Source organism: Euphorbia lathyris, chromosome 4, assembly GCF_963576675.1.
Source record: "Euphorbia lathyris chromosome 4, ddEupLath1.1, whole genome shotgun sequence".
Classification (NCBI taxonomy): Eukaryota; Viridiplantae; Streptophyta; class Magnoliopsida; order Malpighiales; family Euphorbiaceae; genus Euphorbia; species Euphorbia lathyris.
In genome coordinates, this window is record NC_088913.1 from 14,545,453 (window position 1) to 14,561,896 (window position 16,444).

At 28.1% G+C, this 16,444-nt stretch overlaps 1 protein-coding gene across 1 annotated transcript; it reads left to right on the plus strand.

The window, feature by feature from the left end:
* Positions 1–260: 260 nt before the first annotated feature.
* On the plus strand, positions 261–2,606 carry LOC136227413 (putative F-box protein At3g16210). The gene is made up of 3 exons (XM_066016063.1): positions 261–379; positions 680–1,975; positions 2,282–2,606. Exons 1-3 carry the CDS (start codon positions 306–308, stop codon positions 2,373–2,375), a joined length of 1,464 nt encoding a protein of 487 aa, XP_065872135.1. The 5' UTR covers positions 261–305; the 3' UTR covers positions 2,376–2,606.
* Positions 2,607–16,444: the final 13,838 nt, after the last annotated feature.

The following is a 16,444-nucleotide window of genomic DNA, read 5'->3' on the forward strand; positions in this document are numbered from 1 at the left end:
GATAATCAGTCCTTTTCCTCTTCCTCCACGTCCACTCATAATTAGTTCGGGTTATTGTTTGGGTGTGAAGTTAGTGTTTGGGAGTTAGAATGGAAGTTTGAACTTAATTTTCCAAATATAAGGAAAAGGGCAAAAGGGTCATTTGGAGGCGGTACATGGTAAATAAGGAGTGGTGAAAAGCAATTCCCAATATCGTTATACTTGATGTTATATTCCGAACCCAAAAATGCATTTCCCTCCATAAATTAAGTTCCCGCCCATTACTTAAAAAAGAAAAAAAAAATCCCGCCAATTGCAATTGTGTTATGTACTCTCACGCCAGTCAATCTCCCAATCAGTTCATCGTTTCTCTTTTTCCAGGCTATCAATTTTCCTTCGGGTAATACTTAGCTTCTCTCTCACTTCCATTTTCTGTAATTGCTATGCTTCCAGATTTTCTATGTTATTTTCCTGATTTTTCATTCATTGTGTTACTAAATCATAGAATTTAGATAAGATTAAACACTTGCTTCATCAGATTTTAGGTTTGAATCTCTTAAATCGACTATGAATGGCTGGACCAGAAAAATTGTAGAAATCAATCGCTAAATCATCAGATGAATTCATTTACTTTCAGAATATATGGATAAAATGGAAATTTAATTTCAGTTTGCTCATATACTCATTTCCACTGTCTCAGTATTATGAAAAGAAGAAGGAATTCCACAGCAAAGAGAAAAAGGAATGAAGCGGGGAAACTTAGCCAAATTCACATACAAATTAATTATTCAGGTCCTTCATTTTCTGATCTGCCAAATACCGTTCTGGTAAATATTCTACTTAGGCTCACTATAAAGAGGATTTTTGTATGCAAATGTGTATGCAAAACATTGTATGATCTAATTTCAGACCCTGAGTTTGCAAAGCTCCATTTCCATCAATCTGAGGTATATCCTCTACTTCGAACCTCAGGTTTTACAATACTGTCAAGAATGCTTTATCTTGTGCAGCCAAACCAAGATGAGTTTGAGGATAAGCTTGACACGTCTTATGGTAGCTCATGTATTAAGATTAAACTTGACTCAAAATTGAAACTCCCACTGCGCAACATCGAAATGATAGATAAAGAAGCGGTAGGGAGTGAGAATTGCTTGAAGTTGAATATGAAGAATCACAAGTATAAGATAGTTAATTCATGTAACGGCTTGCTTTGTTTGTCCAATCCATCTGATAATGACCCTGTTATAGTTTGCAATCCGGTTACAGGTGAGTTTATTAATCTTCCAGAGGTTAGGACGGTTAAGGATCTTAACATGCCTGTTGAATGTGGTTTTGGTTTTAGTCCTGTGACTAAGCAATATAAGGTGATAAGAACGTTTACGCGTAGGACTGAAAATGAAAAAGTTATGGTGGCTGAAGTACATGTTCTTGGTACAGAAACATGGAAAGACCTTCGCTTTTTTCCCGAGTCAGTATGGAAATTGTTCCCTACTTATTTTAATGGGTGTGTTTATTGGATTTCTCCTAAACAGTGTTCTGTTATTTGTTTTGACATTGACAAGGAATGCTTTGAGTCAATTAGAGCACCACCATGGAAGACATATAATATAGTTTGGAGAGGGAGCATGGGAGTATTAGGGGGCGCAATCTGTATAACAGAGGCTTTCGACTGTGAGCATATAAACGTTTGGGCAATGAAGGATCTTGGTGGAGAAAAGACTTGGTCTAAAATGCTCTCTATTATCATGTATGGTGAAGCAAGATGGCCCCGGGGCTCATATCAACCCATAAAGTACTTGAACAATGGGGCCTTATTGATGTTTAATTCTCATAAACATGCTTTTATATATCTTAAGCCAAACAACTTAGGATTCAGATATTTGAAGGTCCGTGGAATGGAATCAAAAGTGGAAGCAATTCCTCATATTCCAACCTTTGTTTCACTCAAACATGTTTTATCAGGGCATAATCTGGCTGTTCTTAATGTCAATTCAAGGTACTTAATGCGTGGCTTGATCTCAATGCTTTACAAAAATTTTCTATTTGTTGCTGCTAATGATTCATAGTAGAGTTTATGTTGAAAATGTTTATGATACTTGAGTATATGTTGAAAATGAATGTTGTTGGAGATGAAAATGGATGTTGTGGTGGTGATGAAAATGGACTATGAAGACTTTAGTCTTGATGATTATTTGTTAGTTAATTTATGGTTAAGATTATGAATATCATCTGAGCATATGATTATTTGTGGCATTAGAAATGTTAATTTATAGAATTAAGCTTCATTCATTCCTATTAGCAGGTGCGGAGAGCTGAAGTTGCACAAAGAGAAGAAAGGTATTTATATAGTTAAAGAAAATAGGCAACTGGAGACTGATTCTGAAGTTTCATTTTGAATAGCTTCCTTATGAGATAGACTTCAGCAGAGGTAAATGTTGCTCTGAAGTTAACATCTGCTAAACTATTTATAATCATTTTGTCAACTACAAACAAGATATCAACTATGTAGTTGTAGTTGTAGCTATATTTTGCTATTGTAGATATGAACTTAGGAGTTTGTGTATTTTTGCTAACTTAATTCTGAATGTCAACTTTAGAATCCATTTTGCCACAAAAATACAATTCAAAATGTGATCAAAGTTAAATGTCAATTTAAATTTGTGTCGAAATAGCAAAAACTAGCACGGTAAGTCCAATTTTAATTTGGATTAAAGCATTATTTGCTCACGGATCTATCTAAAATGTTGGTCTTTCCTCCTGGTCTATTACTTGAAAACATTTATCTCATAGTCTATGTATAATGTTGATCAAGCTGAGATTTGTCCCTTGCTTGGAAGCTCAGGTGATACATTCCAGGAACCTCGAAATAAGGGAAAATTTGCCAGCTTGATAATATTTTTCCACTGCTTCCAACGTCAAATAAACTCGGATAGAATCAAAATTGCTTAAAGTTATGCTACTTAATGCTTGAATTGTTATGAATATTTTTGGTTATTCTATTATATTTTGGAGCATCCCTTTGTTGTATGAACATGGGGAGTGCGAATTGGAATGGACCTGCCATTGAATTAAAGAATGAAGTGTCCTTCTTTTCTTCTTTATTTGTTTGCAAGCTTCACTATTTATTAAAGTAACACTTTCTAACATAGTTATTAATGGCGTTCCTTAGACGTCTTGTTTGAAACCCTTCTCCATATATACTTGAAGGAAGTGTTTATCATAACAAAATATATATTATCATGAATACTTCTACTTAAGAGTTTTAAGCCCAGGCCAAAAGGAGAAGGCTCAAGTATCATTTTCTAATGTTCGAGAAAGAACTACGTATAGTTGACCACTTGAATTTATTTAAAGTGTTCTATTCGCTTTGTGAATTTGGTTACACTGCCATATAGGTTTCTCAAATTTTTTTATAATAATATACATATATATATATATGAATTCATCCAAATCCTTTATTGATATGATATGTGTGAGGGGAGGTGGAGTAAATTATATCAATTTAATTAAATGTAGGAGGCTAACAACACATTTTATAAATTCAAACAATATAAATTCAAACAGCTCAATCTGTTTTTTTTAATCAAATTGAGGGGGGTTAAGCCAATAATAATTATGGACTGCAGATTATTAGACTATTTATCAATCCAACTTATGATTTGATTTTAGTCTTTAGCTTTACAATTGTGGAAGAGTTTGATAGCTAATTTGGATTATCTTTTTCATGCTAGAAGTGATTAAGATTAGGGATAAATTAGATGTAATTTAATTCGATTATTTGTTGTATTTTGGAAATGTAAATTATTGTTATTTATGATTTGGCTTAATACATTTTTAGCTTCAACTACTTCTCCCAAAATATCCTCTTTAAAGTAATCTATTGAATATCTCAAATGTATCTATTACCCTTCTAAACTTTCTTTAATTGATTTATGCTCTCCTAAAATTGTTTAAAGTGAACACATTTTAACTTTTCCAAAGTCTATCCTTACCCCATCATATGTATTTTAGGAGGTTAATAGGTTGATTTAAATTAGTTCAAGGAGTAAATATGATATTTTAACAGTATACGGGATAGTTGATTTTTTTTGGACAAATATAAGGGCTAAAAATGTATTAACCGTTAGGATTATATATATGGGAAAAGTTAAAAAAAAATATATGTGTTGCAAACAAAGACCTAGTTTAAAAGTTAGCAGATACAGATTTATGATATGTTTTATTTGCAAAATAAGAATTTCAAATTATATTATTAAGTTTTGATTAAAACCAAAAACAATTTTTGTTAAAATAAACAGACTAAAAAATGATATTTGGAAAGGACTTGAATTCTAATTTTAGGAAGGTTAAAATTGTTTTTCGGAATAAAATAACAAATGACACAAAACACAAGAACTTTCTCTTAATTAATCTCTTACACTTTCTTACACCTCTTACACAATATTTTTTTTTTTTTGTCAACTTCCCTTGTTACGTTACAAAAGTTGCATACTTATATAAGGATATAAAATTAACCCATTACCATAAAATCTAGAATTATCCACCACATTCTACTCTACATACTTATCTCTACGTTCACATTTATTTTTTTGACTTTTGAATTCAATTATTTACTTCATCATTTCTCCTTATTTTCGTGATTTTCCATTATCTCCACTTGGTCCACTTCCTACATGATGCATTTTTATTATTTTTTTATTTCAAAATATTAAGTTTAATTTATTTCAACAATTTTATCTTTAAAAAGTTATTTTTACATATCGACAAAACACGTTTCCTTAAAAAAATTACATATTTTTATTTACAAACTTTTAAAATGTATATTCCTATTTGTAAATTGGACAAACCACCAACATTTTTTTTTAACTTTGCTGGTTCGTCTGGTGGAGCTGCTTGCTAATAGCCTTTTTTTTTATAGCAGTTAGTTGTTAGCTATTTGTTATTAGTCAATTAATTATTATTGTTTGGTAAAATTATGATTTTTTTTATGAAATGTAAAATTATGATTAACTATTGATATTAGTATGTAAAATTTCTAATAGACACGTGTTTTAAATTAATCAATAAATAAATTATAAAATTAAAAATTATGGTATACAAATTAATAAAAATAATTAAATAGAAATTAAAAATAAAATTTATTGAATGGTGTAAAACCTTGTTCTTTCCACAATATTATTATAGATATAAAAATAACATCGAAGAACAAAAGTTTTTTTTTTGTGAAAATAAGAAGGATATATTGTAATTATTAAATACAAATAAATGTTCATGAAAAACTTCAAAACTCTATTGTTTCTATTAAAAAAAGCTAAAAGTTGTTGTGGTTTAAAGTAAAATGTTTAACGTTTTTCCGAAAAGCTAAACAAACACCCTTAATATACACTTGTGTAGTTGACATGCACCTAAGCTTAGTGCTGAGCTGATAAGATCATTTAGAAATTTAATTGTTTGTTATGTTTAAAATGTCAATCATTGGTAATTAAGTTCTATATTTCAATTTGACAAATTGATTACTTAATTATAATTGCATATTAAGCTATTATTGATCATAAAATTTGGTTGAAGCGTTATTTATGTTATTTGTATTCAAAATTTGTTTTTAAACAATTTGAAAGTAGTTTTGTTATATTTGGGCTTAATAGGCATCCAACCCCCTAAATTTGTAACTTTTTTCACCTAGCCCCCTCAACTTAGGGGACAACCTCCCAACCCCCTCAACTCTCCAAAAACATCACATACAACCCCCTACACCCCTATGTTCGGTCAAAATATTGACCCGTGCAGAAAACGTGCTTGACTGTTGACCACACCAATGTCACGTGTCACTTTTTTTATTAAAATTTTCCATTGAGATCCCTGCTCGGCGAGCAACTACCAGAGATGGATTTCGATCAGAATTCTTATGCCAAGCAAGCCCATTTATGCTCGGCGAGCAACTACAAGAGATGGATTTCGATCAGAATTCTTATGCCAGAATGGAAAATTTTAATAAAAAAAGTGACAAATGACATTGGTGTGGTCAATAGTCAAGCACGTTTTCTGCACGGGTCAATATTTTAACCGAACATAGGGGTGTAAGGGGTTATATGTGATGTTTTAGGAGAGTTGAGGGGGTTGAGAGGTTTTCCCCTAAGTTGAGGGGTCAGGTGAAAAAAAGTTACAAGTTTAGGGGGTTGGGTGCCTATTAAGCCTTATATTTGATATAACTGTAAAAGTCATAATTCAAATTTTAAAAAATACACTTCATCACATGGAAATGAAATGAGTAAAATTTATATAATTATTAGAGTAAAGTATTAAAAAAATGTATATGCTTTGCCAATTCACAAAAATGTATGTCTCCATTTGATGTGTTGGTTTCTGTTAGCGAGAGTTTTGATTATATCATTTGATTGATGTTGGGACTGAAATTAAGTTATTTTGTACCTGGAAAATCTTGAAACTATTTATATACGTTATTCCAAATGCTAAATATGGTCACTTCTAAAGCTATAGATTTGGTCATAATCGTACGAAATTGTATAAATTTAAGCTTATCGTTTCCAAATAAGATCATGTTTAGCTTCATGTTACCAAAAATTTGAATATACTAATTTGACTGTTATTCAACTGTTGTCTTTCCAAAATTCTGTACGAGATTGATGAACACTTCATTATACTCAAAACTGGTTTCATCTTCGAATTCAGAAAACTGTTTTCTGGGATTCAGTTACATGTATTTTACTGTTTGGCTACCGAAGAGTTTAGGGGCATTGCTTTGTTAAAAATGTTATGTTTTCTTTTATATGCTACATACTATTCATTTTCAATTTGTGTAAAGTCTCCTAAAATTGGGCTCAGACATCAAGGTTATATATATGGTATTGAGTAAAATCGAGGTAACATTCAATACAGAATAATATAATGATAGAAAGGAAGAAGATGAAGATGTCCAATATACACCCAAACATATTATATTACAGGAGCAGGAAAAGAAAACAAATAAAATAGCAAAACAAACTCATTCCAAGGACAATAACACGTGTCATAATAACAAAAGATAACAGTATAATGTTTAAACTTCTTGTGACAATAAGTTTTTGAATAAATTTATATATATATATATATATATCACAGTAAATTAAACTTTAAACAAATTCATAATGTTAATAAATCTGTGTTTAGAAACTTCATTTACAATCTAATTTTTGCACATCAAATCTTTTTAGATATTTTGTTTCCAGTTTTTAGTATAATCTGTCCACTAATTTTCCAAGCCCGTTTTAGACCACTTAAAGTTTATTTAGTCTTCGATCCCTTCTAAACATTTGTTCTTGACTTCCTGAAGTTAAATTTAGCTTTTTACTTTGCTTGATTTTGTGTTCGTAAGCATTTATATGGTCTCTCCGAAATTGAAGATCAAATCTGCCACATACTTGTTTACTTCAAAATGTAATTCACCAAATTTATAAACATTAATCTCCAATTTTATTATTAAATCAAAGAAAATATGAACTATTTTTTTTAAAACAAACTAATATGCAATTGGTGCCGAATAAAGAGTAAAATATTTGTGTTTTATAACAATGTTTCAAATTGACCCAACTTGCTAATATTTAGAGTGAAATTGCTATTGACCGCCAACATTAGGTGTAAAATTGCATTATTTTAGATGTTAGGGATAAATTTACTCCTGGCTGTAAATGTTAGTAGGTTTTTTCACCTTAGACCAGTTTTTAACTAATTTTATTTTTAATTAAAAAAAAGAGAATAAGAGTTTACATTCTTCTTTCTAACCTTATTTAAAAAGAAAATAGATTAAAAAATACCCCTAATATTTTGAGCCAGGAGCAATTTTACTCCTAATATATAAAATTGTTCAATTTTACCCTTAACATTTATAGTCAAGAGCAATTTTGCACCCAACTTTGATAAACTGAGTCAATTTCAGACACTATTATAAAACATATTCATTTTTGTTCTTTATTTTACCCCAATTGCATATCAATTCGTTCTAAAAAAGATTTTATGTTTTTCGTAATTTAATAATAGAATTGAAGACTAATATTTATAAATTTGATGAATTTTTCGATTTTTTTGATTTTTTTTGTCTAATTCGTACAAAAGACAATATATATTTTTTTATTTTTTTTCACATTCGAACATATATTTGTGATTTGTTAATGATAAAATGATGCACGTGTGAAGTGTAGATGACAAGATTCATGTCCGAGAAGACAATTTGATTAATGTTTTCTCAAATTGACCCAATTTATCAACGTTAGAGATAATATTGCTCTTGGCTTCCAACTTTAGAGATAAAATTGCACCATTTTAGACGTTAGAAATAAAATTGCTCATGACCCAAAACGTTAGGGGTATTTTTGCCTTAAAAAATACTATTACTAGAAATAAACAATTAGAAGAAAAGTAAGAAAACCCATTACCTGGAATTTTACCTCTAAAGTTGGCAGCCAAGAGCAATTTTTGACTCTAACATTGTCAAGTTTGGTTAATTTGAGAAATAATTTATCAAATTGTCTTCTCGGTCATGAATCTTGTCATCTACACTTCACATGTGAGTCATTTTTATCACTCATTAGTAATAGATCATAAACATATGATTAGACATGAATTTTAAAAAAAAAATTAAAAATATACTATATATTGTATGAGTTGGATATAAAAATTTAAAATATTAATCTCCAATTCGATTATTAAATCGCAAATAATATGAATTTTTTTTTTAACGCACTGGTATGTAATTGGTGCAGAATAAGCGATAAAATATCTATGTTATAATAATGTTTGAAATTGATCCAACTTGCTAATGTTAGAGATAAAATTACTCTTGACTGCCAATGTTAAGGATAAAATTTTACCATGTTAGGAGTAAAATTGCTCACTACTGTCAACGTTAGGGGTATTTTGGAGAAACAGAGATTAGCCTTGCATTAAAAGTTTAGAATTGATGTTGAGTTAAAATTGCTCATGGCCATTAACATTAGTTGGAATTGTAAGTTTAGAATTGATGTTGAGTTAAAATTGCTCATGGCCATTAACATTAGTTGGAATTGTGCTTGCATTAAAAGGTTGGAATTGCGAGTGAAATTTAGTGCTGGAGAAATAGGAATAGAATTAGGAAAAACAGAAATTCTAATCCAATTAGGAAACCAATTAGGATTTACATCTATAGGGAGGGATCAAGTGAGAACCTCCTCTTAGGTGAGGACACTTTCTTAGGTGAGAACCACTAAAACTACGTAGTTTTGAGTCTAAAAATTAAACAAAAAACGCTACCGCCATGGGGGTTTAACCTTGAACCATTTGTTTACACTTCAAATTACTTACCGCTGAACCAATTACTTTTCTTATGTAATATGTGCCGCGCTGATTAATATACCATCGCACTGTAGCTTTCATTGTTTAATATTTGACGCATGCACTTATTAATATTGAATAAATATGCATAATAATGAATTATTAATAAAAAAAAGAAATGTGCATAATAATGAATTATTAATAGAAAAAAAATGTGCATAATAATGAATTATTAATAGAAAAAATTCAAGAACATGCTTCAATTTCTTATTTATTTAATTCCTTTATATTTTGTAATTTATGTTATATAAGAAAATATATTTTTTTAAACATACGTATAACATATAATTTAACTTTTTTTTTGAAACAACATATATTTTAACTTTTAAAACGCGAACTATGAAGTTTAGAACGTACGACATATTTTTTAGAACATACGTTATGTTTTTTAGAACATGTTTTATGTTTTTTCGAACATGAGTTATAAATTATATTTGACGAAAAAATGAAAAAACGATCCAAATATCTACTGATTTTTTTAGAACATTATACTTAATTTTTGGAACACAAACTACAAACTTTAGAACATACGTTATGTTTTTTAGAACATGTGTTATGTTTTTTCGAACATGAGTTATAAATTATATTTTTGGAACAAATGAAAAAACAATCCAGATATCTACTGATTTTTTTAGAACATTGTACTTAATTTTTGGAGCACAAACTATAAACTTTAGAACATACGTTATGTTATTTAGAATATGAGTTATAAATTATATTATAGAACAAATGCAAAAATAGTCCATATATTTACTGTTTTTTTAAACAACAATTGTTTTCCTTATCTATTATGGAGCGCGCTGATTAATATACCATTATCCATGTAGCTTCTATTGTTTAATATTAGACATATGCACTTATTGAATATCGATTAAATGTGCATAATAATAAATTATTAATAAAAAAAAATGTGCATAATAACGAATTATTAATAGAACAAAAAAATCCAAAAACATGCTTCAATTTTTTATTTATTTAATTCCTCTATATTTTTTTGTAATTTATGTTTTTAAATGTTAAGGACGATGTTCTAAGTAATGTTACATAATTCTAAACTTTATAATTTATGTTCTCCAAATTAAGTATAATGTTTAAAAAAATCAGTAAATATCTCGATCATTTTTTCATTTGTTCTATAATATAATTTATAACTCATGTTCGAAAAAACGTAACACATGTTCTAAAAAACATAACACATGTTCTAAAGTTTATAGTTTATGTTCCAAAAATTAAGTATAATGTTTTAAAAAAAATCAGTAGATATCTGGATCGTTTTTTCATTTGTTCTATAATATAATTTATAACTCGTGTTCGAAAAAACATAACACATGTTCTAAAAAAACATGACGTATGTTCTAAAAAATATATCGTACGTTCTAAACTTTATAGTTCATGTTTGTTCTATAATATAATTTATAACTCATGTTCGAAAAAACATAACGTATATTTTCTTATATAACATAAATTACAAAAATATAGAGGAATTAAATAAAAAATTAGAGCATGTTATTGTATTTTTTTTCTATTAATAATTCATTATTATGCATATTTCTTTTTTTTTCTATTAATAATTCATTATTATGCATATTTAATCGATATTAATAAGTGGATGCGTCAAATATTAAACAATATTTAGAACATCGTCCTTAACATTTTAAAATATAAATTACAAAAATATGGAGGAATTAAATAAATAAGAAATTAGAGCATGTTCTTGGATTTTTTTTTATTAATAATTAATTATTATGCACGTTTCTTTTTTTTCTATTAATAATTCATTATAATGCACATTTAATCGATATTAATAAGTGCATGCGTCAAATATTAAACAATATTTAGAACATCGTCCTTAACATTTTAAAACATAAATTACAAAAATATGGAGGAATTAAATAAATAAGAAATTAGAGCATGTTCTTGGATTTTTTTCTATTAATAATTAATTATTATGCACGTTTCTTTTTTTTCTATTAATAATTCATTATAATGCACATTTAATCGATATTAATAAGTGCATGCGTCAAATATTAAACAATAAAAGCTAGAAGTGCATTGGTATATTAATCAGCGCGCGACATAACACATAAGAAAAGTAATTAGCTTAGTGGTAAGTAATAAGGAGTGTAAACAAATGGTCCAAAGTTCAAACCTCCATGGCGGTGAGAACCACTCAAAACTACGTAGTTTTGAGTAGAGAATTTAAAAAAATTGTTGCTGCATAAGAGATTTGAACCTGGCACCCCTCAATTGCACTTCACATTACTTACCACTAAGCCATTTGCTTTCCTTGTGTATATTGTCACGCGCTATTTAATATACCAGTACCTTTTAGCTTCTATTGTTTTTTGGTTAGGGGTTTTAATAAAAACAGCTTCTATTGTTTAATATTTGACGCATGCACTTATTAATATCGATTAAATATGCAAAATAATGAATTATTAATAGAAAAAAAATAAATTTGCATAATATGAATTATTAATAAAAAAAATGCATATAATAATGAATTACTAATAGAAAAAAATCCAAGAATATGCTCTAATTTTTTATTTATTTTATTCCTTTATATTTTTGTAATTTATGTTATATAAGAAAATATATTTTTTAAAACATACGTTAGAACATATATTTTAACTTTTAAAACACGAACTATGAAGTTTAGAACGTACAGCATATTTTTTAGAACATACGTTATGTTTTTTTAGAACATGCGTTATGTTTTTTCGAACATGAGTTATAAATTATATTATAGAACAAATGAAAAAACGATCTCTACTGATTTTTTTAGAACATTATACTTAATTTTTGGAACACAAACTATATATTTTTTAAAACAAACGTTAGAACATATATTTTAACTTTTAAAACATGAACTATGAAGTTTAGAACGTACGACATATTTTTTAGAACATACGTTATGTTTTTTAGAACATGCGTTATGTTTTTTCGAACATGAGTTATAAATTATATTATAGAACAAATGAAAAAACGATTCAGATATTTACCGATTTTTTTTAGAATATTATACTTAATTTTTGGAACAGAAACTATATATTTTTTTAAAACAAACTTTAGAACATATAGGTTAACTTTTAAAACACGAACTATGAAGTTTAGAACGTACGACATATTTTTTAGAACATACGTTATGTTTTTTAGAACATGTGTTATGTTTTTTCGAACATGAGTTATAAATTATATTATAGAACAAAGAAAAAACGATCGAGATATCTACTAATTTTTTGAAACATTATACTTAATTTTTGGAACACAAAATATAAACTTTAGAACATACGTTATGTTTTTTAGAACATACGGTATGTTATTTAGAATACGTGTTATAAGGTGTTCGCTATGGTTACTTTGTTTTTTACAAAGTACCGTTACTTGGTGTGGTTTTCACTATTGGATTAATTATATTATAGAACAAATGCAAAAATTGTACATATATTTATTATTTTTTTAAAACACTATATTTAATTTTTAGAACACAAATTATAAAGTTTAAAACATATGTAACAATATTTAGAACATCGTCCTTAACATTTTAAAATATAAATTACAAAAATATAGAGGAATTAAATAAATAAGAAATTAGAGTATGTTCTTGGATTTTTTTTCTATTAATAATTCATTATTATGCATATTTCTTTTTTTTCTATTAATAATTTATTATTATGCATATTTCTTTTTTTTCTATTAATAATTTATTATTATGCATATTTCTTTTTTTTCTATTAATAATTTATTATTATGCATATTTAATCGATATTAATAAGTGCATGCATCAAATATTAAACAATAGAAGCTAAAAGGAACTGGTATATTAAACCGCGCGTGACAATATATACAAGGAAGGCAATTGGCTCAATGGTAAGCAGTGTGAAGTGTAGTTGAGGAGTGCTAACGTTTGTTTGTTTGTTTGTTTTTTTTTTTTTTTTTTTTTGCTTTTGAGCCTGGTTTTATGTCTCATGGACTTAATTATTGTCAAGTTCTCTATTGTTAATTAATTCATTTCCTATCAGTTAAAGAAAATATAATTAAACAACACATCAAATATCAATATCAGATTTTTTTTTTTTCATTTAAAAATTTTTTTTACGCACAATGCGCTTACATTAAAAAAAAAAGAAAAATTCCCACCAGACCCGGATGTGATTCGAACACATCAAATATCAATATCAGAATTGATGGCAAGAAAACATAAATGATGAAGAAAGTTTTGATTGTCTATAAAAAATAAATAAAAGAAAATTCAAGTTTGAGTCTTTAATTCCTAAATATGCATCAGCTAGAAAAACAATAAAAAACATCCTAAGTTTGATTCTTGAATTCCTTCTTGATTTTGTTAATCATTCTTTTTCTTATAGAACTCTTTCAGTAAGTCATCTTCAATCTCTTCTCTTATATAACCGAACAAAAAATCCTCTAGGAATGCAATGTTCTCTCCTTCTCCTTCTTTTTCAACCTCAGTATTTCGATACAGATTCCAATCCGATGGCGAAAATAATGAAGAGTCGGGAGTAAAGTACGAAGTGGATGACGAGTCATCCATAGTAGTATTTTCTATGGTTAATGGTGATAATTATTCTGAATAGTATTTATCCCACGAAAGAATTGAATCCATACTAGTTTGATCAAACGATAAGGAAGAATGTGGTGGTGTATATGAATCATTATCATTGATCTCTAAAAACCCATAATCTGAAATTTCGTAGTTGCTCATTAATAGATCATTAAGGTTTGCACTTATCTCATCATCAATGTGATCCAATTTTCCGACAGAAAAATGAGATGGAATTTGTGGATAGTAATCAATTGACTGATTCTTGTAATTTTGGAGCCTATGTTGTAAATTATCATATTTCCATCCGGAAAAAAATTGGAGGAGATTATAAACTTGTCTTTGTTCTTCCTCCCATTCGAAAAGAAATATCAATGAATTATCAGCTTCAACTTCTCTTCCAGTCCATTTGTCCATAGGCAGCTGCTTGCTTCAAATAGTATATAGTTAATGGTTAGTTAGTTTATTTTTTAAATTTAATTATTTTATCAAATTGTAATTTAATTAATAATGGAAATATATATTGAAAAAAAGCGAGTTTAAGCAAGATTGGTTGTGATTGGCAAAAACTGTTATAAAGAGCAATAACATGATGAGATTCACATAAACAAAAATAATAGAGGAGTATGTTAAAAATAGGACTTCTCAGAGAATAGAAAACGAGGATTATAATGATGCTAATTAATGTTTGTAAAAACCCAGAAATTAATGAAAATTCGGATCATAATTTAATGTTTATTACTATTCTTAAAATTACAACTGATGTGAAAAAATAGAACAAATATTGAGAAGAATAATAATTAAACATTCTGGACACTATTTAGAACCTATAAATGATTTATGTGTAAAACTGCTATTTTTTTGTACAATAAAATCAAAACAAAGTAAGAAAAGTGAGAAACAATTGACAATATTTATTAATGAGAAATTATCTACGAAAGGATGAAAAGGTTTACCTTAAAAATAAATGAAAGATTACGTTTTTTCTATGTGCTCTCTCTCCTTTCTTACTTTCTCTATTTATAGATGTGTAAATCCGATTTTCTTATGTAAATCCTATTTCCTCACAGTTTTGCTTTCCTAACTTTATTTGGACATTTATTTATTTCATCCTTCAATTGCATTTTCTTTTTATTTATCAGTTGCTCGAGAGTATTTAGTTTCCTAATTGCATTAGAATTTCTTTTTATATTTTTTTTATCTATATTTTAGTTCTAATCCACCACCAAATATAAGTTTCCAACTACATAATTAATTAATAGGGTGTTTGTTTCAGCTTTTCAGATGAATATTTAGCGTTTCACTCGAAAACGCAGGAAATACAGTGTTTGGTTAGGTTTAAATAACCGCAGCGTTTCACTCCAAACCATTATGGTTTTTGTATTTAGTTGTTATCGAATAAGCAAGTTTAAGGAGTTGGTGTGACACTTATAAAGTTCAATGTGCTAATCTACTTTTATGGACAAGTTCAGGGAGTTGATGATACGAAATAATCAAGTTCAAGGAGCTGGTGAGACACTTGCAAAGTTTAGGGAGCCAATCTACTATTATGGATAAGTTTAGAGATGTGTATTAAGCCTTTTAATTATTTGGTTCCGTCAACTAGGTTTTTTAGGTAAAAACCATTATTAAGCCTTAGAACTTTATTTGTTTTAAGGATCAAACCGTTGATCAATTATTTTTTTTACATAGAGATATTAATCATTGATTTTGTTATGAATTTGACCCTTATTTAACTTTTCTATAGAGTTTGGATGACACGCATGGTTAAGGTGATTCGGCTTATTGGCGTGGACAAAGATAAATAGGAATTTATTGACTAGGATGGATATTTGTATGTTCTGCGGGCGAGTTTGGACAAAGAAAATGATTTTAAATCCGGTCAGGTCTAAAGCTACTAAAAAGCTCACATATACCTAAGATGTATTTAAGATTTATAAAAATAGCACTAAACACCTAAAAAATAGATTCAACAGTAATTTTCTATCGGTTCAGAGCTGCTAAAGCTGATTTGTATCTAACACTGATTTGAAATTTATAAAAATAACACGAAACCACTATTAATTAATTAGAAATAGCGATGATTTGCAAATAAAAATATTAATTAATTTAAAATTTTAGATTGGAAAGACTATTAACCATTCTGTTATAAATTTAATTAAACTTTATTTTGATTGGTTAGTTCGGTTTAGTTCAACATTGGAACACTCCTACCCCATCGCACCCTACTAATTATTAAAATTATAGATTTATATACTATACTATATATTTTTATTTTGAACTATAAGTTTTAAATTTTATTATTAAAACTATATATATTTTTAGATAGGTGTTTTTGGACTATGTTTGGATCTAAATTTTTAAGCCTCCGTCCGCCTAAAATAACAGTAGGATGCGTTGGGCTTTAGATTAAGCATTTTTAGAAAAAACCTGTTAGTTTTAGCTCAACCCAACCCGACCCATCAACATATCTATTATAAGGGTGGATACAACGGTAAGTAACCAACACCAACACCAACTTTATTTATTAGGAATATAATA